Source organism: Strix aluco, chromosome 16, assembly GCF_031877795.1.
Source record: "Strix aluco isolate bStrAlu1 chromosome 16, bStrAlu1.hap1, whole genome shotgun sequence".
Taxonomy (NCBI): Eukaryota; Metazoa; Chordata; class Aves; order Strigiformes; family Strigidae; genus Strix; species Strix aluco.
The window spans coordinates 3,317,145-3,339,098 of record NC_133946.1 but is presented as its reverse complement, the minus strand read 5'-3'; the positions used below and the strand labels follow the sequence as shown (position 1 = coordinate 3,339,098).

Sequence of the window (21,954 nt, the reverse complement as noted above, 5' to 3'; positions counted from 1 at the left end):
TGGCAATAGAACTTGATTTTTTTTTTTTTTTTCCCCTGTGTAAATGAAAGTCCTTTGATAAGTCTGTGGATTTTTTTTTCTCTGATGCAACCTCTTTATAGTATTCTGTCATTGGCTATGACACTTCAGTGATAGATTGCAGATAGGTGCATGAGTAACTATACAGATCCTATAGAGGTTTTCATTCCCGTTGTGGCAAGTTTCACATGTAGAAACAATGTGATGCCATGTCTGGATGTAGAGTAGCACCAAATTTAACACTTTGTACTTTTGCCTGCTTTTCCCAACTTGTGCATTAAGATTTGAGTAATTCGCCCACCCCAAAAAGAAGAGAACTTCTGCTCCAGTGCAGCCCAGAGTTATGCTGCTCACTTCTGTTCTTGCTCCTCGTTGGGACTGAATGCTCACAGCGGTTCTGCTCTGCCCTCCCTCCTCACCCTCTGCAGGGACCAATTTCAGGGCAAAGATATGCAATGGCTGAGTAAAACAACCATTTTCTTATGAGATTCAGCAAATAATGGTGCTGGTTAAAGCAGGTTATATGCAAAAAGGAAAAAATGAGAATTTTCTCATCACATTGTGTGGGCGTACATGTAGAGTGAGTGAATTTTGCATTGTGGCTGACAAAACAGTTGAGTGTAAATGCAGGCTAAATAATAAAGGAATTAGTTTAGCCATATATACAAAAACAAAGGCCTGCTTTATTTTAGCTGTCTAAATGGCACTGAATTGATAACAGGATTTTTGTCCTCTGCAGTGCCACTTCTGTCATTGTGGGGGTGGTGCATGGGAAGTGGTTGCATTCGATGCCACTACGATGCCTATCAACCCTGAAATAATTGAGAAGTCGTGTTCTGCCATCACCTCGTTCCTGCCTTTACTGTGTTTCTGTGTGCAGTTTCTGTCTGCTTTTGGTACAAAATCAGACTTGAAAACTCAGTGATGCAAACTGTGCAAATGAAATAACCTTGAAATGAGGTTTATAAGGAAGAACTCACAGCCTCCCTTGTTGCTATGGTTACTTGCAGCCGGTCCCCGAGTCAGAACGGCTCCATCATCAGCAACGGGTCGGGAAAGCCCAGCTCTGGCCGGAGCTCCCTCCAGAAAGTAATGGCACCACAAAAAGTGACAAAAGACGACGGAAGGAAAAGAAACGGTGAGAAGTGTGTGTTGGTGAAAGCTGCTTGCAGTTGCCCCTGTAGCCGTACCCACACAGGCACTAGCTATGTTGAAACCACCTTCCTATACCTTCAGCAGTACTTAGGCATTTTCTGTTTGTAGCTGGTTTACTGGTTTTTTTCTTCCCCTTTACTGCTATAACTGTTTCTCAACCTCACATGAAACAATATGGTGTTTACTGTCTGTGTGGGCCTTTGCAAGTTTTCTTTCTTTTTTTTCTTTTTTTTTTCTTTAAATACCAGTAAACTAATGAAGACATGATGCTGCTTGGTAGGTGGACAGGGTTTACAGCTTTTTTCTGTGTAGAGCCCTAAGATATTAAATCCCATTACTGCTGTTGCTAAGCTGGCCCAGATTTGATGAAGATGAATTAATTAGGTAAAAATTAGTTTGAGAAAGTGCAAGACATCCAGAGCTTTAACTTTCCATCTCTTATCATCCTTGTCATGCCCATTATTAACGCTTACTGGCAGCTTTTCCTGATGCACCTAGGATGTTACACTGGATGTTTTTTACAAGCCCTTGGCTGATGGTGGTGACCTTGTGACTTGAGGTGTATCAGGAACATCTGATCAGAGTAGAATTCAATACCCTTTCTTCCTCGCTTTTTTTTGGTCTGTGTGTCTGCTTATTTCTCCTGAGTTATAGCTTTGCTTCCATAGCTATATTTTCCATACGAATAGAAAACACTGTGGGTGAACCAATTGATCACTTGCCTCTAGAGGGAGGGAATTAAACTGGTTGTGGTGTCATCAGATCCTGTCATGAACACAAGTCCGTAATTCTTTGTTAAAAATGTAAGTGTGGATGGAAGGTCTCAGATAAAGAGAAAATCTCAGTGTAGATCTCTTCTCCTTTCTCCAGTAAATCACCTGAGTAACCTCTGTGGAGCATTCTGATGGCAACCCTGATATCACTTCATATCATCTCTTGATGATTGTTATGCCTAATACTAAAGTGTCACGCAAAGGATTTGCTGCTTTAGCAGGAATACAGGGAGATACAGAGACAGATACAAAACACCAGAGATGGCCTCTGTTCTGTACAGGAAAATCATACTGCATTTTTCAAGTGTCCTCTGTTCTTTCCATTCATGTACCATAGAGCATTGCATCTTGTGGGGACTGTGCAACTGATATAACTGTAGTACTCTGTTTTTAAATCAGCTGCACTGAGATTTATGCATATTTGCAAATTCACACAAAGAACTGAAGTTAATTTTCTTTTGTTATGTGTTTGTCACCAGTACTGCTTGCTTCTGACAGACCTGTCACTTCACTGGTTACTCCAGACCTGTAATAAGTATTTTGACTGGTCTTTCTCAAAGAGTTCTGAAGAGGTCTTTTTTCTTTTTTTTTTTTTTTTTTTTTTCATAGACAACATGACAATATTTCATGGTTCTAAGTTTCAAGGATCATAATTATTTTTTCACCATTTCACATGTAGCTCATTTTGAGACAGCAACACTTACGGTTACTAGAGTTAAAAACTGTAATTTATGCTGGGTTTTTTTATTCCCTACACAGGAAAGCCAATATTCAAAACCAGTGATAGGTGATGTTTACACGTGTAGGCAAAACAATTTAGTGAAGGTATTTTTTTGTTTTGCTAGGTTTTAAATCTTCAAAGAAAATTGGTAAGAACTTTGAGTTTCTTTGTTAAAGAACTAACCTTTAACATTCTTTCTTCTGGTCTGGACTGTAGTGTGTTTCTAGAACATACACATGCTACTTAAAGAAACCTTCCAATGTATTATAAGGGAATACTAACCTTTATTTTAAATCTTAATTTCATTATAATTTTAGCTTCAACTTCATTTGATAATAATAACTATGCACTTTTCAAATTAGTCTGGAAAACTAATAACTGCTTTAATTACACATTTATCTTACCTCCTCTCTTCTGTCTTCTGAAAAAAAGCCTGAATAATGATGTTACTTAATGATGGTCAAGGTGCTCCTTGTTTGAAGCAGCTAAATGATTTCTAGTTCTAGCACCATAGGGAAAACTTCTTTAGTGTATACTCCTTTTATACTATGGATTCTTGTCATTTGTTCCTACTGCATGCTGGCACTAAGATATTGAGCTCCCATGCCAGAAAGGAAAAGCAGTATTTGCCCATTGAAAAAGTAGTAGTACAGCATATATACGAAATATGAAACCAGCTGTTTCTGTCTGACTGCTCTGGCTTTGAAGGAGCCTGCGCGTGAAGCACCTTATCCGCAGAGCCCTCCTGGTAGAGACTTCAGCTACTTCTAGAGGAACTTCCTTCACTTGACTGCCATGGCCATACAAAGGGTCACCTGGTACTTTCCAGGCAGAGATATGAAGGGGAATAAATACATTGTACCCTGGTAAAGAGATGGGGATTTTTTAGCTGTAGGCATATTTTTAAGATATGTTTAGGAAATTTTCCTGATACAACCCTTTCAGAACAGCTTCTGAAAAGGAAGGTGTGGTCATGGGAGATGAAATGACCTCCCAGAATTATGGATCTGGCCCCACGTTTATTCTCACGTGCAGATGTGCTTTTGACTTTTGAGTTGTGTGATCCCAAATGCCTATTGAAGTTGAAATTAAGAAACAAAAATCAAGGCACCCATTACTTTTTGTCACAGAGCTTATGCTTTGTTTCCCAGTGCTATGATTACAAACACTGTCATCTCTGATATTTTGTTCTTTTTGCAGGCTTTTATCTTTATTCAGCATGATTAGCATCAATAGAATGTGTTGGCTGTTTTTCCTTCCAGTTTAAGAAAGAAGCCACTTTTCTCCTAGTTGTTTGTCTGAACCCGCTCCAGCTCTCTAGCCTGGTTGTAGGCTGACACCTCTAATGCGCATGTCAGCAAAAGCAGCAGCATATTTTCTTCTCTGAGAAGCAGCATCTTAAAACTGGAATGAATCCCTTGATGGTCACATGTTTGATTTGGGGACTCCAAGTTAGAATGGCTCATTAGTTGCCATAGTTACAGACCAATTTTAGATTCTGTTTCTTGCTGACATTTAGTTACATGGAAAAATGACAGCACTGGATGTTACCTCAGTACATAAACTCTATATGGCTTGTATCAAAATTGACTCCAAATGGAGTGTGTCAGGGCTGAGAGTGAACAGTGTGAAAGCAGCATAGACTGACAGGTTTGGCTTACAGACCTGATGTTTTTGAGGATCAGGAGAACTCTTCAGCTGAGTCCTATTTCTACAGAAAACACAAATAAAATATCTATTTGTATTACAATAGTGATAAACTTTGGTAACGTAATTGCATTTTTTTCCTTTTTTTTTCTTACAAAACACTTATTGGTATTTTTAGAAAGGAAACTTCCTATTAAAGTTGATGAGTTGTGCTTTCATTTACTTTGGGCACTTAGGGAAAAAAAAAGAATTAAAACCTTTTTAAACAAGTGCCTAATTGCATGTGTTAGAGGACTGTGAGATGAATGAATCAGCCAAGAGAGGTACAGGCAATTTCTGAGATGAGTTTGTAAAAGAACAACAGGATATTAGCACTTTCACCTATCGTTTTATCAGGCCAGATATCATTCAGGGAGAAGCAAATAGCTTCACCCACACGTGCTTAAAGATCTACAGCAGCCTACACTAAAACCTTTCCTTTCACCAGCTCCTCACAAAATGAAGCCAATGAAAGTTATATAGGTTGTTTTTCCAACCTTTAAGTGCTCAATCTGGCAACTTTCCCATTAGCATCTTTGGGAGGGTGTGATTGCTTGCTTGTTTTGAGAAAAAGAAAAGCTTTACTTTGCTAGCAGTTCTTAATGAAGCATATGACTCCATACCTTTTGGAGTGACTCCATAGCTTTGACTCCATACTTTTGGCTGTATACCATGACTCTGTACCTTTGGCTGTAAAATTGAGCCCAGTTCTGTACTTGAATCTCATCATCATGAAAAGACACATATCACAAGTGAAGATGCACAAGCAGCATTCCCCAAAGAGTCAAACTTCCTTGTGTAAGAAACTTTCCTATACCCCTCCTAAGAATCCCAGCTGGAACACTTCTTATCTTCCAAGCATTTGGACACTGTCTTTAAAAATAGATGTAACTTTTCAGAAGTCGTTCAGTCAAGGGCCTCACTCCTTTTTAAAATATCAGTCTCTAAGATTATAATTTTCTCTGTCCAGGCAGAAGCTGTCATACATTTTTAATTATCTTTTTCTTCTGTTCTTCATAGGGATATCTGAAAATCAGCCTGCAGGAACAAAGTACTGGGGAGGAGAACTTGGCTGTATTATTGGCTTGGGTAAAATCAAATGGATTTTTGGATGTAACTCAGCCAAGATATGATACACTGCCTCCCTTATTCTACAGAAGTGTGGGCCACTAGTTTTCACACTGTCCAATATGGCAGCTCAGTGTCAGAGGCAGTTTTCCTGAATTTCTGAGCTGTTGTCTGTAGTGACTCAAATTAAAAAGAAATACGGCAATAGCAGTTGAATCAGTAGCAGTGATGTAGCAGTCTGCTTTGACACAGAGTTAGCTGGAAGATATGGTGTATCCCCAGCAAACATCCAGCACCCTTCATCTACCTTTTCTCTGCTGGGTGGGGTGAAATACAAGCTAGATTGGAAAGCGCTTCATCTTGCCAAATTATGGTCCTTTAGAATTGGTTTCCTAATCTAACCTAGCCAGATAGACTCTCTAGTGACTCCAGAGGGTGACAGCTAACTGGGACAGATCCCTCTGCTCTGTAGGTACTCACCTTTCTCTTTCCACCAAGGAAGGAGTCCAGACAACTGCATTTGAGCATATGTGCAGATTTGAAGTGAGATTCCCTCTCATGATGCCTGTGCCTCTGAAAGGCTGAGAAATAGGAGTGCTAGGAAGAATTTATGGTGTAGACTCTTGTCTATTCTGTTCATCATTCATTCCCTCGTCCTGAATCATTAGCTTCTTTTGCCCCAGAGTGTTAGTGGGGATCTTGATCTAACTCTTCACCCCCTCGCAGTAAACTGCCAGGCTTTTCTGGAGTAATTTCCTGAAATTTAACCCTAGCAGGGTGAAAAAAAAAAAAATCCACTTGTTCAGCTGAAATCCCTTGTATTTGCACCAGTTACTCTTCTGCTTGATCATCCCAGAAGCTTTACACATTGATTCTTTTTTTTTCTCCAAAGATTTCAGCTTGTGTGACATAGCCTAATATTTCCCCATACTGTTTCGATTTCTTCCACTGTCTCTTTTTTTTTTTGTGTGTGTGTTTGTTTTAAATGTAGAGAGCACTGTGACCCTGCTAACATCCTGCTGGTGACAGTGAACCCTTTGTTTCTTCAGACATAGCCAGTATTATTTCCTGCTGCTTTCTGCACTTGGTTTTGGTTTGCAAGAGGCAGCCAAGTGTTGTAACCTATTCTGTGAACTTCTGAGCCACGTTTCTGAGCCTCTTCATACTCCTACTGAAGCAAATGGTGCCAGTGCTCCACCTCCTCTTCCCCCAGAGAGAGTGGGAGAAAAACAGCACCTCCAAACTGTCTGTACTGTGTGAGTGGGGCCACCCAGGTGCTATATTCACAGGCATGGTAGAACTTGCATAGAATAATTGGAAAATACTTTGTTTGGCCTCTTTTATGTCAGCTTTGTTAACCCAGCTTGCTTTTTTTTCTTTTTTTTTGGAGCCAGTCTTTCTGATTGTTTTTCTCATGGCAAGAAAATACCTTATCCTATGTTGCTAAGGTGCCTGTTGCAGCAGACCTCTGAAGGAACTGGGATCTGCAGGTGGTTGCGCAATTAAGTATTAATTCATGTCTGCCTTCCCCTCCGGATGAGCTTTTCTTTGCCACATAATTGAGTCTGACAGCTGTTCTCATCCAAGCAATGGTGTGAAGAGTGTGTAGATGTTCATGCCATCAGATCCAGTGGCTGTCTGGATGGTTGTGATCATTCACTAATATGTCAGCATTGAAGAAGACAAATGGACGCTTTTATTGTGCAAACAGAAAACTTTTTCTCAAAGCTTTCTAAAGCTCATAGAACACTACGTTCTTGAAAAAGCGTCTCGTGCTGTAAGTTCTCATACCTTTCCTATCTTCTTTGTATAGTCATCATCCTTGTCAGTTAAATAATTTTTAAGAATTATTAAATATGCCTAGGGTGGTGTTACAGAAGTGCCAGTCGGGAAAAGGGTCTGATGGATCCTGTACGAACATTATGAAATACATGGTCTCTTTTTGAAAGACTTTGATAAATAGTTGAGGCATATATGGTTGGAGGAGATGATGTAACCACAGGGAAAAATGTCTTTGCTTCTGTTTATAAGGACAAGAAATGTTCGTAGAAAGTGAATGAAACAAGCAGCTAATAGAAATGTAGACATCCCATGTATACAGTTTCATAAAAACCACACAAATGTCAGTTCAGAGCTCTCAAATGACCACCTTAGGTAACTTCTATTTTCAGGATCCCAGGCAAACCCAGGACTGCAACATCTCAGACACTTGGCCTGGAATTTAGCAGCCTTTGCATATGAAAAAATCATATCGAGGAGGAATCATGAGCTGCTTCCATTAGTCTGTAAGCTGTCCGCTTCTCTGAAAATACAATATTTGTGCTGTTCCTGGAAGGCTTAGAATTGCACTGTCTCACAGTTGAGTGTATTTCGGAAAGGGAGTGAGAAAGAGAGAGAGACAGTGTGTGTGTGTGTGTGCGCACGTGTGCGTGGTTGTCTGCTGCACTGCAGGATCTTATAGAGAGGTACTTCAGTCCTGAATAGGTTCAGATACTGATGTTAGGAAACTTGTATTTTACTTTTAGGCTTATAAACTCCTTTAGAAGCTTATGGATTTTTTTTTTTTTTTTTTGCTAGGAGCTCTTGTTTATACCTTTCAGCTAACAAATGGAATGATTTAGGTGATGTAGAAAATGTCTAAGCTTTTTCTATATAGAGAGATTTTATCTAAAATGAAAATTATTTCCCCATTATTTACTTACATTCAGGAGTCAGGATTTCTGTTTGAAATACTGATACGCAGGCTCTTTCCTAAGGAGTCTTTTAGATCTGTGGCATAGTTTGCTCTTTGTCAAACTATAGGTATACAACATGGGTATGGTTACAGTGTTTGCATTCCCTTCATACAAAATCAGTCTTTGAAAACTTTTAATACTTCGTTGAATGACCTAAGGAAAAGGCAGAGCACGTCTACCTGCTTGCGATTGTTTCCCAGGTTTTGGCTTTATGCATTTTTCTCTATTGATGTCATTCTTTTTCTGAGGACTTCCAAAATCGGTCAAATGGTTGCTTCTGAGTGGGACAGCACATAACTTTGGTTCAAGTATTTTGCTGTAAGGTTACCTGATCCACAGGCAATTTAAACTTCCTTACTCTTTTTTTACAGGTAAGTATTTCAGTCCTTTTTTTCTTCTTTCCAACATATTTTGATTTGGGAGAGGGGAGCAAAGACAAGGTGAAAGGAAAGAGAGAGAGGAGAGAAGATATCTTGTGTGGCCTTCATACTGAAATCTTATGCTGACAAAAGTATAACTTTTTTTTTTTATATAAATAAGTAGATAAAAATAGAATATTCCACCTTTCTAATTGTTTCTCAACTGCTCAGAGCTACAGTTCCACAGCCCCTTTTCCCCGGGCTGCAGGGCTGGTGGCACGAGTGGGTAGCACCATCTGCTGGCATCGCTGGCTGGAAACGGTGCGGAGCTGCACTGGCACTGCGAGCTGGCATCCCTGAGGCAGCTTCAATCCAGCAAATCTTGTATACTAATAGCTGCAGTGAGGTGGAGATAAAGCTTCAGTGATGATTCTGCTCTTTGAAAACCCAGTGCCACGCTGATCTTCACTGCAACTGGCACTCAACCTGAATACATGATTGCTTTGGATATATCTTCATGTACTTCAGTCACAGGAAGATTAAGAGGAGTAATTCAATCTCAATGGATCATGTAGCATGAGATATCTAGCACAAGATATTTCAGAGATGGGAAATTACTGTTAAGTAGGTGATTAAGTTGGTTTTTTTGCCCTTTTCTGCTGCTGGACTTCTAAGTCTTGCTGTGTGTGCACGCAGACAGTGCAAGCAAGAGTAGAACAAGGAATCCATAATAATGTTGGTACGCATCTGTTTAAAAACAGAAATTAAAAGCATTGCTTTGAATTTGTGTTGCTAATTATAGTAAGTAAGTGTGCTTATTGTGGTTGAGTATAATATCTGGGCAGTTTTATGAAGTTTCCCATGCCTGTCAGTCGCTTGCCCAGCTGAGGCGTTCGGATGGGCGGAGTGGCCCAGGGCAGGGATACACAGCAGAAACAAACACTCCAGGACTCTCACTTTTTTCTGAGCTCCCTTTTGGTTTGTTTTTTAAAGTTTAGAGATTGCTGTGGTTCAATTGTGTTATAAATGCTTGCTGTAAATTCTCTCAAAGACATAGATAGGAGCAAATATTAAAATTCCCACAGTACTTGCTTATGGTTCACTGCCAATACAAACTATAGCAGTGTGCCAGTAACTGCAGATCAGGCTCTACCAGTCATGAATGAAAAACCCCTACTTTTATATTATAAATGCCAATTAATGAACAAATGCTAAACTAAGGTGGAGTAGACTTAAAATTTCTAGTCCCATTTGGCTATGATTTCCATGCCAATAGCACTGCAGTAGATGCAGGAGATGTGCTCACCAATGAGAGGGCTGATACTGAGGGCGCTCTTCGGTGTCAGCATACCAGATCAGAAATAGCTGTTGTCTGTGATTCCTGATTCTCTTTACCCTTAATTTTTATTTTCTTTAATGAGTCTTTGAACCAGAGGAATTGTGTTTAATTAAGCAAAACTCTTGGTTTCTGATCCTGAAATGAGGTCTGAGGAGACAGCCCACACATCTGTAGCTAGTCATGTTCTCTGTGGGTGCCTGGAGATCACTGCTGAGGTCTCAGCAAGCGCAGTCCTTCTGAAACACTGGGGTGGAAACACAGCTGCGCTTCTTGGCGATTTCTGCTTGAAGTAGGGTACACAGAGGATGTTTGGAAAGAATCATGTTTTGCAAGTTGATGCTTAGCCAGGGATTTTTCTGGGTGTGCCTGGCTCAGACAAATGCGGAGACAGGCAGCCAAGGAGAAGGGATTCCACAACTTCTTGGTACTTGGACTGCTGACAAGATACTATCCAGGCTCCCCTCAGCTTTCATCATCATGAGGGACCTTCTTTGTCAGTGAAAAATACAATTCAGACAAACTTTTTCTCTCTTGGAGATAGTTGTGTCACAATGAAGGTACATTGTTAGGGTAGCATGGAAGTTTCAGAGGTGAATTACAGACAAGACCCATCTTCCAGAACTGCATCTGGTGACGTACATGAGAAGCAAATTCATTCAAAATGTCCCCAGAGAAGAATGGCCATGCTTCACTTTTATACTCATTGTAACGTAAATGCATTCCTGTTCAAGTGTGGTCTGTGACAGATGAATGAAGAGATACTTGCCTGATTTTGCTGGTGTGGTGTCCTGGTGGCATGGGTGTCAGTGGTAGTCTGGCAGTAATTTCAGTGAGTGAGGCTTGTGATCCACTTGCTCCAGTGAGCATACAGAGTGTTTGAACAGCCTCAGGGGGGATGAGGGGACTTCAGACCCACTAAAGACTCTTACTGTATTCTGACAGTTCTTTGGAGCCGAAGGGACAATATTTAATGACAGATTGATTTAACCCATATATTTCTCAAAAGCTCAAATAGTGTCAACTCCAGTCCACACTGAGTACAGACAGAAAGATAATGAGCTTACTCAGTTGGCTCATATTTTATGTTACCCTGTCAAATATTTTTTTTACCAAAATCATTGGCTGTCTAAACTGCTGAGTTTATACAAGTCCATTGCAATTTGTGCAGTGATTAAATATTAAACCAGAGTGTATTTTCAGAGGAAATAAATTTAGAGCAGACCACTTTGTTCTTTAGCAGAGGATCTCTGCTCCTGTCAGTTAGGAGATGGAGCAAACGTTCTTCCCTCTAATAGCATAATTATTCAAAAATATTTGCAAGGATCTCTTTGTAGAATTTGTGCTCATGCTTTAGAGTTATTCTTTTATTCCAAAATGAGGATAAAAGGTTTAAGATTCAACAGCTGACAAGGTGATGCAGGTTTACAAACAAAATTTGGAGGAGAAAGGGCCCAATTGTATATGAAAGAGTTATCCATTTATATAGAAATCTAAAACTAAAGATACTTTGCCATGCCATTTAATTTTAAAGATTTTTCAGAAGCTGCCTTCTATCTCTTAAGAAATGTTAATGTTTTAACTTTATAGCCACCTGAGGTACTACCTTGCAAAGCAAAAAATTAACGAGCTTGGACATCATCAGTTTCTTAACCATGTTTTAACACACAACAGTTAATGGTTCCATTTTTAACAGGTGGCACTTCTAGCATTAATAACTTCTGCTAAAATCAGTAGGTTTATTTTTCAAATTTTGAGAATCCTCTTGCAGTGTAAGACACAAAATGCTGCGCTCTTGTGTTAGATCAGGTGTAACTACTGATGCCTTGGCATGTGGAGATGTGAAACCTGGGAAAAGATGTACTTTGACTTTCATTGTCATTTTCATACAATTTTCTGTGTCTTTATTTTTCTCCTTTTTTTCCATCTTATTAGTGCAGATTGGAAATCAACCTTCTTTGGGGGAGTGCCAGATAATCCTTTGAATACATAATGTTATATGTAATGTAATCTAATGGGATTTTTTTTCCAGTGTAAAGGTCTCCCAGGTCTGCTCCTTGAACGTACTGAGCACATCATTAATCTAAACGATGTGCTCGCTGAGTTTTACCTTGAACATGCAGTAAAAATATCTGTGTCTTTATGCTGAGTAAGTCTGATGTGCTTTAGTGCCTGTAAGTGATGAAGAGGAAGGAGGCATTCTCTTTGATAACATTGCCAAATCTGCCATCGACCCCTTCGACACCTCTTCTGGATCGGTACAGCTGATAGCTATCAAACCTGTGGCACTACCTGCTGTTCACGCTGCATCAGATAGGAGCCAGGAATCTGCCATCATTAATGGAGAGGTAAGGACTGTCTGATAATGTCTCCAGCTGTTTCCTTGGCTACATCCACAGGTGGAACAATCTTAAGCTTGTTAGAGTTGAGGACTGGTAGGAGGTTTTCACCCTGAGGCTGCATAAAGTTCCATGAGTATTGTGGGCTCAGAGATCTGAGAATTTAAGATCTACTCTTTCACAACACACCTATAAATGCATGCGACCTTGGAAGAGGCAATTCTCTATATTTCTGTCACCTTCCCAATATCCTTTTCTCCTATTGTATTTGTTTCAACAAAATGAGTAACGAAGGCAGAGGGCAGAAATAAGATCTTTGTCTACATGACTTCTGTGGCTGAGCATGGAAATGTCTCCAGCTTGTGCCAAGCTGATCTTTCTATACTGAGCAATACATCTCATTCAGAGCAAGAAGAGATGCAACAGGACCATGGCTTTGCTCAGTCTGCACTCCAGCCTGTGCACAGAGGGTACAGTTGTTTCCTGGGAAAAAAGTGGGATGGCACAAGTCTCTGACTCAGGTTCTGGCCAGAAACCATGCTTTGGTTCCAACACTCGTATGATAATTCATGGTTTTTATGTAGATTTAATCAAGACTGGTCAATTTACAAAGGACTGAGGCTTTTATATCGTTCTTAAACATGATGGGGACAAGCCAGAGAGGTGTCTTGTTTGCAGACTCACACTGCAACAGTCATTTAAAGATCAGCCGGAATCTCTCTGATGCTGTTTAAAAGCAACAGGGAGGGCTGCTGCCAGAGACACAGTAAAAGACAGTGTCATCAGGCTTCCCATGGGGGCATGGATTAGAGCAGTCTGTCGTGCTCCATTTCATACTTGTGTATTAAGCCCTGCCACATAGTTTCCAAACTCAGAGAAAGGCCTATTTAGATTTCAGCATCTACTTTCTGTAAGTCAACAGGATGGCATTGCCAGTGGTGTGTGCTCTCTTGTACATTACATTTCATAAAATTTGTGAGAAGACTGTAGAATTTGACTCTGGAAGCACAAAGTCCAAATAAATTGCTCATTTCCATGTAATTGACAATTTCAAACAGAAAGGAAATTTTCTCAATACTTAGGAGCATCCATGGGACCTGACCTGTACCAGGTCAGACCAAACACCTGTTTATTTAAGGATCCTGTCTCTGACAGGGGACCATAGCAGATTCAGAAGGAAGCATATAAATATAAGGAACATATGATGATATTTCATTGGAATTCTTCCCCAGGCATTGGTGGTGACTTACTTAAAGTTTTGTGTAGTCAGGGGCGATGTCTCTGTACTTACAGGACCCTAGAAAAGTTTTCATTGGTGAGTTCTCCCCATGTTACCCAAAAGCAAGCACAGTGTTGGGTCACGACAATTGGCTAACATCATCAGTGTTTTTCTTCAGTGGGTGTATCTGAGTCACTGTTGTAATGGTACATAGTTTTTAGGCTAAAATTATTTAACCATCTGCCAAGCCATAAAAATGCAGCGACTCTGTTCACTTGCAGTTCCTCACTGCTTACAGATGGCACGGTGTGGTACAAAATGCGCTCTGTAAAATGACACATGCAGTGCATCAACCACATTCTCACAATATCATTTGGAAGTAGCCAGCCCAGCACCATCCTTTAAATGTCTTTCTGCCTTTTAGGTGAACAAGGCTTTGAAGCAGAAGTCCGATATAGAACATTACCGCAACAAACTGCGCTTGAAAGCCAAGAGGAAGGGGTACTATGATTTCCCACAGGTTGATAACAAGGGGCTGACAGACAGAAAAAGGATGTATGAAAAAAACCAGAAAGAGCTTGACCACATTTTGGATCCAGATGCAGATATCTCGTCTCCTTTTGCTGAGCCTAAGAACAGGTGAGACTTTTTATTTGCAGTTCTTCATCTAGGAAGAAAGTTTATGTCCAGGGTATGTTGGGAATCAAAGGGGCTGTTCTTAATGAGCCAACTGTTTGCTGTATGGTCAGCTGGCCCCTCCTACTTTATGAAGAAAATTCATATGACCCATGATTATTTATCAAAGTATGTCATCTGGTAAAACTGCAATGTGGTTAAAAAGCAAGAAATGGAAAGACAAAAAAATAAGGGAAGGGACTGTTGCAAGTTCTTGTGAGTCATTTTCCAGGTAACGTAAATAGAAGTGGTAGTAATGTTTTTGGTAATACTGAGAGTGGACTTAAGCCAGGAAGTTAGCATCTGAATTCATTCTTTTCCACAGTTCAGTGGTGTCATTATTTTGTCATTATTTTTATCTGAATATGACTATTGCAATAGGCATAAGATAACACAACCAGTACACCGTCAATGTATTTCAGTAGGTCCTGCAGGGATAGTGTCTGTAAGATTGTGTGTGTACCTGTTGTTGGTGATCTTCCTGTGCCTTTAACAGAAATTCATAATTTGCTCATCTGTGACGCGAAGCTGGCGTATTGTATAACAGTACTAATGTTTGATTAACACTTCACTGTCTCTTGAGGATGGCACACCAGTAGTATTCATCTCCCCATTTTAGAAACGAGGAGGGAGTGTACATGCTGATTCTGCCTGAGCCTACTGTGGGTGGGTGGACCTGATCTTTTGCTGGTGCTCTCTGAAACACAAGTTGATGCATTGAAAAGAGGAGATCACACCAGTCCTACCCCGGGAATGGCACAGTATGCAGATTACTCTTCTTTAGGGGTGGTGGAGGTGTGAAGGATTATAAGAGTGTGTTTGCCGTTGCACCTTGCACCACGAGGGCTCTGGTTCTTACTGTAATCAGGGACGAGCAGCAGCTGACCCATGAGGGAGAAAGGGATACTGAAGTACGTTTTTCTGGAAATGACCCTCACGCCTGGAGGTGCAATCTTGCAGCCCATCTCCTGGGAGGTTCAGACCAAAGTTTTCCTATGAGTATAAATCATAACTGCAATCAAAGCATTGATGGTGACACAGTCTTTGCACACAGTGCAACTTCAGCGATTACCCTTGGGGCCCAGAGATGAAAAAGACTGTAATGGGAAATATAACAGCAGTTGGCTCAGAATATGGGCAGGAACTGTGATCAGATGAACTTCTATAGGTCTAGAGTTAAATGACTGAGGGATACTGCCCTTGATGAGCCGTTTCCCAGGGTTGCACTGATCAATGAAGGAGAAAGATGCTGACTTAAGTGTATGTTACGTCCTTGCTGGAGGGTCTGGGCATCATTTCCTTGTGCAGTTTTCCAGTGGGGAAGGAATAAATTGCTCCAAGTGCACTGAAAGGTAAGATACTGAACCCTCAGTACACAGGAGTCCTGCTCTGTCTGCACGGACTGTCTAGAAGATATAGATGGAACTGTAGAAACATTGATATGACTGTGTGCTGTCCATATAGTGAAGGACTGTGACATTACTTTGGATGTTTATTTTGTGTCACATGCCATGTAGGAAATGTTTAAAACATTAAACATGAAGCTTTAATGCTAGCCATCTGCTTTTTGTTAAATATACTGATGTTTGTTCATGTGCTAATGTGCTGCAAGGTCCCAGAATACATTTTTTTTCTGTGTGTTTTCTAATGTGTTGTGTAAACCTGTCATAGTCTATTTGAGATAGTGATCACTGGCATGATATAAACTGCTTGAAGGCAGGTATACTGCTGTAGAGGAATGATTTCATTGTGTAGCTGAACCATAAAAGGCTGACTGCCAGATTTATTTGTTAAATATATAGTCTATATCCCTACATAGGAAGAGAGAGGAACCATTTCTGATGTACTTTCTGTAAAGACCTACACAGATGTTGCAGGTGTTTGCAAACAAACCAATTCCAAAGTCTATGCTAAAATTTCCATACTAAGACCTGGAACTGAACTTGATAGGCTGCAACACAGATGACAGCATTATTGTCTTCAGTATTCTAACTAAAAAAAGATGGCTAAAATGGCATACTGCTGGAGGAAGGCCTTGAATAAAACTACAAGGTAATGTGAGTTTTGGTGACTGACAAATGAAATGATACAATTGTATTTTGGTAATGAAATAAAAATTATTTTAAAGCAATGTAGGTTAGCATAAAATTGAAAAGATTTGATTTCTAACGTTTTCTGCTTTGAATCCTTGTTTGTATCGTTATAGTTACAGCAATTAAAAACTGAAAAATTGCATTTTATGTTTTTAAATAATATCACTTAGGAGTCAGTCATAGATTTCGAAGTTTCTAGGGAAAAGGTCTATTCCACTCTTTTCTGTTTTGTATATATTCCACTAAGTTAAATCACATTAATAAAGCATTTCCAAAATATATCAGAAAATAAAGATTCAGTTGATTACTCAAGATCGCCTTTACAATTTGGATTTGTTTTAAATTGTATTTAAAAGTGATTTACAAAACATTGCTACTAAATAATTTGGTTTGCTCAAGAACAGCGTTTAGCTCTTAGTACCTTGAGTCTTCTGTGCCATAAAATTGATGTTTTGAAATGTTCCAGTTGTGTTCCCAGAAGGCACTGGCTAACCCATTTGAATGCCAGTTGTTAGCGTTCATACCTCCTTTCTCATTAGTAAAACTTTCTTAAATGAGCTAATTGGCAATCTCAAGGCAATTTTTAAGAGCCTACTGATCATATGCACTATTCTGGGATTTTCTTTAATAGTTTGTAATCAGGTCAAGAATCTGCATGAATTAGATTTGAATCCCTTAGAAAATATATCACAACTGCATCAACCAAGTATTTATGGACCTATTGTAAAACATGTACGAAATTTTAGAGACCTTTAATGTAGGAACATAAAGATTGTCAGATCTGATTAGCCTTAGCATAATCTAGCTCACCATGTTTTCTGGTAATACCGACAGTATAGTCTTGGAAGAAACAATGTAAGGCACTTAAATTTATTCAGTATTATTTTTATAGGGGAAATTCATTCCAAAACCTCTGCTTGTCTTCTGCTTTGGCAGTGCATTTGGGACTTTCAAACATGTGCATGGAGATTTGTGGTTAAGTCACACAGAAGTTTTTGAAAGTTGCCTTAAATTTAAGTACATGCCTCAGTACTCAGTTTAATCAGAAGTGTGAAACTGATATTTTTTTTTAGTGATACCTTTTATTCTGTCTGATCATGTAAATGTCTGTCTTTCTGGATTTCTGCAAACCAATTTCTGCTGTTCTGATGTGTCAAGGCAAAAAGTTCTGTTAACCAAATCTGTAATATCTGAAGAATTATTTCTTCTTATCAGTGAATTCATTTGGATTGTGTTGTCTTTTCATTTCACTGGTGGTTCTTGAGATGTTAAACCATGAAGTCTTTGTAATGGGTGAATGGAACAGGCTACTTAACGTGGTTTCCTCTTACGTCACTTTACAGAAATGGTCCTAGGCTTTTCAATATCTCAAATATTGTAGTAGATCTCTTTGTAATCAGTTCAGGCAGTCCCAAACATTTCAGACTCTGGAGACCTTATTTTTACCCCACTTACTAAATCAAATAGAGCTCACAGCCACAGGTTCACTTATCTTTAATACAAGTATTTTTTGGCCTTCAATCAAATCTTAGCAGAAGTCTCAAGTTACCTGGCAAGCATAGGAGAATGTTGGAAAAAGTCACCCAAGTCTTCTCCCTTCAATAGCCCCCTTCCAAATTTCTACTTTCAACTCTTCTCTGATTCCCACAAATTTATCAGTCATGGCTGAAAGGCTGTTGTGCTCTGACTGATGTTTATTGCCTTTGAAACCCTCCCTTGCTGTAGCCTCAAAATCATCCCATCACTGTGTTAAATCCTGTACCACAGCAGCAATACTTTGCTAAGATTTGGTTGAAGGGCAAAAAATGCTTGTCACTTTTGAATTTTTCTGATGAAAAATGTACCTGGATGAATGCAATACACTAAAGATATTTTTACTTTCTCAAGAATTAACTGAGCAAAATAATGTTGTGGACACACAACATTACAACATTGCTGCCTGGGTAGAACTAGCAACCCAAGACAACCTTGGGAAGACAAGGAGTAAGTGTACATTTCCAGGCAATTGTCTGTGAGGGTTAGTTGAGAACTGCTGGCTTCAGGTGCCAGAGGAAGGGACAATATGTCCTGGCAGTTATGGATAGCTCTCCATCTGACCTAAGTGCAGACACTGTAGAAGCAGGTTGCCCCAAAATCCGTGTTGTTACACTTTTGCTATATCTCTTACTATTATCTGCTGAGCATAGTGACCGGGCTGGTCCAGTGGGCCCCAGCTCATGTTGGGGATCCATCTGACAGCACAATGCAACTATTCAGGTGTAAATCTTACCTTGCAAAGAGAGACTGAAAGTGTGAATTCAAATGTAATAGTGCAACTTCTCTTACTTCACTATGAACATTGTCAGGTCCCCTGTGGAAAATGAGCAACACACATGTTGGATGACCTGATCTACTTCTAATATTTTGAATGAAATAATTGCATAAAGCAGAAAAATAGCATGACTAGACAAAGGTAACTTTATACCAGGCTCTAACAATTATTGTGTTAATAAATAAAACTGTCATGCCATTATTTGATCTGTTATTGATCTACAGTGGGAGGAGCGCTTCTCTGGGATATGCAAGAAAATGACTAATGGCCAGATACACCATGAGAACAACATCTCCTAAACTTTTCTGGTTTAGATGTAGCCTTCTTAAAAGATGCAGCTTGATGAAGCATGAAGTTTCTGTATCACGATTTGGCAACTACTCCTGAAGAGTTTACGTACAGATATGTTCTGTATCTTACAGAGGAATGCTGTGTTTGTTTTTGTACATCCAGTAACAAGGGAAGAAATGGTTGTGTTTGAAAGATTACAGTATATTTTGGGTATTGAGTTATATGCTGTCTTTCTATTACATTTGCTTCCCCTTGCTTCTTAGCACAAGAAAGCTCAACACCTAGGGGTGCCTTTGCCCCAGTGCTGCTCACAGCTATGCTGGAAGTGGTTTAATCCCAGGGAGTGCACATCTCCGATAAAGTTGTGCCCAGTTACCAAAGTGGCTATTTAAAAACAGTATCTTGCAAGCAGTTCCCTCCCACTCCTGCCTCTCTTCCTGTTCACTTTGCTGTGAACAGTGTTCATTTCAGTGGAGCATTATTCTGCTTCTCTCTCATTGCTCAGGATCAGCAACCAAAATCTCTGCTCCCCATCTGAGTGTGTGGGAGGTCCTATTCTTTTTTGATAATAACACCTGTTTACTTTTTATGAATTTGAATCATGTCAGCTGAGGTTAAAAGGGTTCTGAGATCTTGGGACATATTTCATCTGATAAGCTCCCACATGTGATGTCCGTGTCTTTTATGTAGCTTTATTTTCTTTAACAGTAAACAAAATTAATGATCTCTTAATAATGTTACTGATTTCTAGCACTTCCATATAGAAAGATTATCCTATAATCAAGTGGCATTTTTATGAACCTCATCATTTTAAAATAAAGGTAAATATTGAAAAGTGCTGCTTGCCATTTTTTTTGTTTTCATTTTACTGTTTTCTTGTTTCATGTTTTCTAGGCAACCGATGAAGAACTCAGTGTATAGAAGCAGGCAGTCTTTGAACAGCCCTAGCCCAGGAGAAACTGAGATGGATCTTCTTGTTACTCGAGAAAGACCTAGGCGTGGAATCCGTAATAGTGGATATGACGTAAGTTTATCAGATACGTGCAGTGAAATTTGTTCAGCAAAGTCTTAACTTACTCCTAAAACCAGGAAACTAATGCTCAGCTACAAGCCAGAGTGCCATTGGGTATTTAACATTACAGTACTTAATGTGCACTCAGCATGCTGAAAAAAGCTCGGGCTACTCAGATCACAGACTCTTTCACATATGTTATAGCTGTACAACATTTTACAGTCTGAAATGCAAACAAAATGTTCACCCTGAAACTCATTATTTGCCAAAGTATTGAATTTTGATAGTTCTTCTAAGCTTGTGACCACTTACTTGATACTGAGGTTTTTTCATTACAATTAAAATCCTCTGTTTGTTCTGTACCTCTGATGCTGCTCTCTTGATTCAGAAGAATGAACAACCAACTTCTGGAAATTTCACTTAAGTCCAGATGGCAGTGTTTTGTGGAAATCCCCTAGGAACAGATATTGTCCTCTTACTACATCAGCACTGGGAGAGTTTCGCGTAGGTAAATGTCAAAACCAGCCAGAGGAGATGCTGGTTTATGGTCCAAGGAACTCATGCAGCCAACACAAGACAACTCATCTGCCTTGTGCAGTCTGAACATACACTGGGTGCAAGTTGACACTGTGTACATCAGAATGAGGATGGATAAAAATAGCCCCCTCACTGGAATAATTTAGAATTTTTTCAATCCTTTGTCACGTGTACAAAATGCTGTAGCTCAGCCATCCCTGAAGATCAGTCCCTAGAAAAGGTCTAAACCATTCTGGAAAATAAGGAAATGGTGGTTATTCATCCTCTAAACTCTGTAGGAGACAAGCATTTTGTGTGGGGCTTAATTGTCAACTCAGCCGCTAGGGATGTGTTTTTAACAAGGTGGAGGAACGTACTAAGGTCAGGGATGTGTTCAGGGAACTTTAAATCTTTTACAGAATTCTTTGGGGCATGTTGTGGGTGTCAGATTTCTTGAATGATTTCCTGCATTTGGACACTTCCCATCAGATTGCATGAGTCACGTGCCATGTAAGTGGGATGACTGGTTCACTGCTTTCTGAGGCATTAGAATACATCGCTGTAGCCTGGAAAAAAAAAAAAAAAAAAGGTATGACCTATAGAAATAGGTGTTGCAAAAATATTTTTACACCCCCCCACACCCTTTAAATGTTTCCTTTATTTTTGGAGCTTTGTTACATAAAAACATTACCAAGCCAGCCTTCCTTCAGCATCCTGAAAATCATGTTTCAAGAAACAAGGGATTTTTTTAATATGCTAAGAAAAGCTAGTTTTTTGTAGGTGATATTTTCCTGAAATGAATGTTGAAAACATTCTGGGAGCAGGCATGGCCTCCTGCTATTAGTTCAAAATTAATATGCTATAAAGAGTAATATTTTAAAAATACATTTTAATATATCATTTATACCATATATAAAGTGAATTTTAAAGAAAATTTGTGAAGAACCTTGAAAGTAGATTAACGAGTTTGTGCAGATTCTGAAATGTCCTAAAAGTAATTATAAATGCTGAGATCTGTGCACATCACACACAAGTTTGCCTTTGCCTTTCTTTTAACGTGGCAGTTGCACAAGCTGTCCGTGGCACAGTCTTTTTTACTGATAAATTTTTAAATTTACTGATAAAATTCCTTTTGCCTGATGTGCTGCAGATTCACTGCAGTGCACCTCTAACTCTGCATGTTTTTCCCATCTGAAAGCAGAAAGATGCCAGGGAAAATAGGACAGGATATTGAAATTTAGTTCCCAAGCCTCAGCGTGGGCTGGTTTTCCTCACTCCTGTTTGAGGTTCCTCAGAGCTGTGCCAAGTGTCTGACAGGCTTGGTCTCCCAGGATACCCACGGGTGAGCACTTGTATCTATATTTACGCACGGAATTCATATGGATTTCACCAGTGGTGCAACTAAACACCTCTGTAAATCTGACCTCTGATAATGGGTGAAAAAAGGCTGGTTTGTATGCTGAATCTTGTGTCCTTTCTCTTCTATGTACTAACATCTGGTACCATTCTTTGACACCCACTTTGTTGTTCTAAAGCTTCCAGCCTTCTCAGACTCCTGCTAACCTCTTCCTCCCAGTATGCTATTTAGCAGCAAGTTCTGCCAAAGAATAGTGAAATTTGTGTTTTTATAAGCAGTTCCAAATAATT

General features: G+C 39.5%; 1 protein-coding gene across 1 annotated transcript in view; it reads left to right on the top strand.

Moving 5' to 3' along the window:
• Positions 1-21,954, top strand: part of KIAA1549L (KIAA1549 like) — an 84,545-nt gene that overhangs the window by 33,717 nt on the left and 28,874 nt on the right. The window contains exons 13-17 of the mRNA XM_074842607.1: positions 1,029-1,156; positions 2,792-2,815; positions 12,021-12,199; positions 13,834-14,048; positions 19,674-19,803. Coding sequence (XP_074698708.1) covers positions 1,029-1,156; positions 2,792-2,815; positions 12,021-12,199; positions 13,834-14,048; positions 19,674-19,803 — 676 coding nt within the window. The remainder of the gene's footprint in view (positions 1-1,028; positions 1,157-2,791; positions 2,816-12,020; positions 12,200-13,833; positions 14,049-19,673; positions 19,804-21,954) is intronic.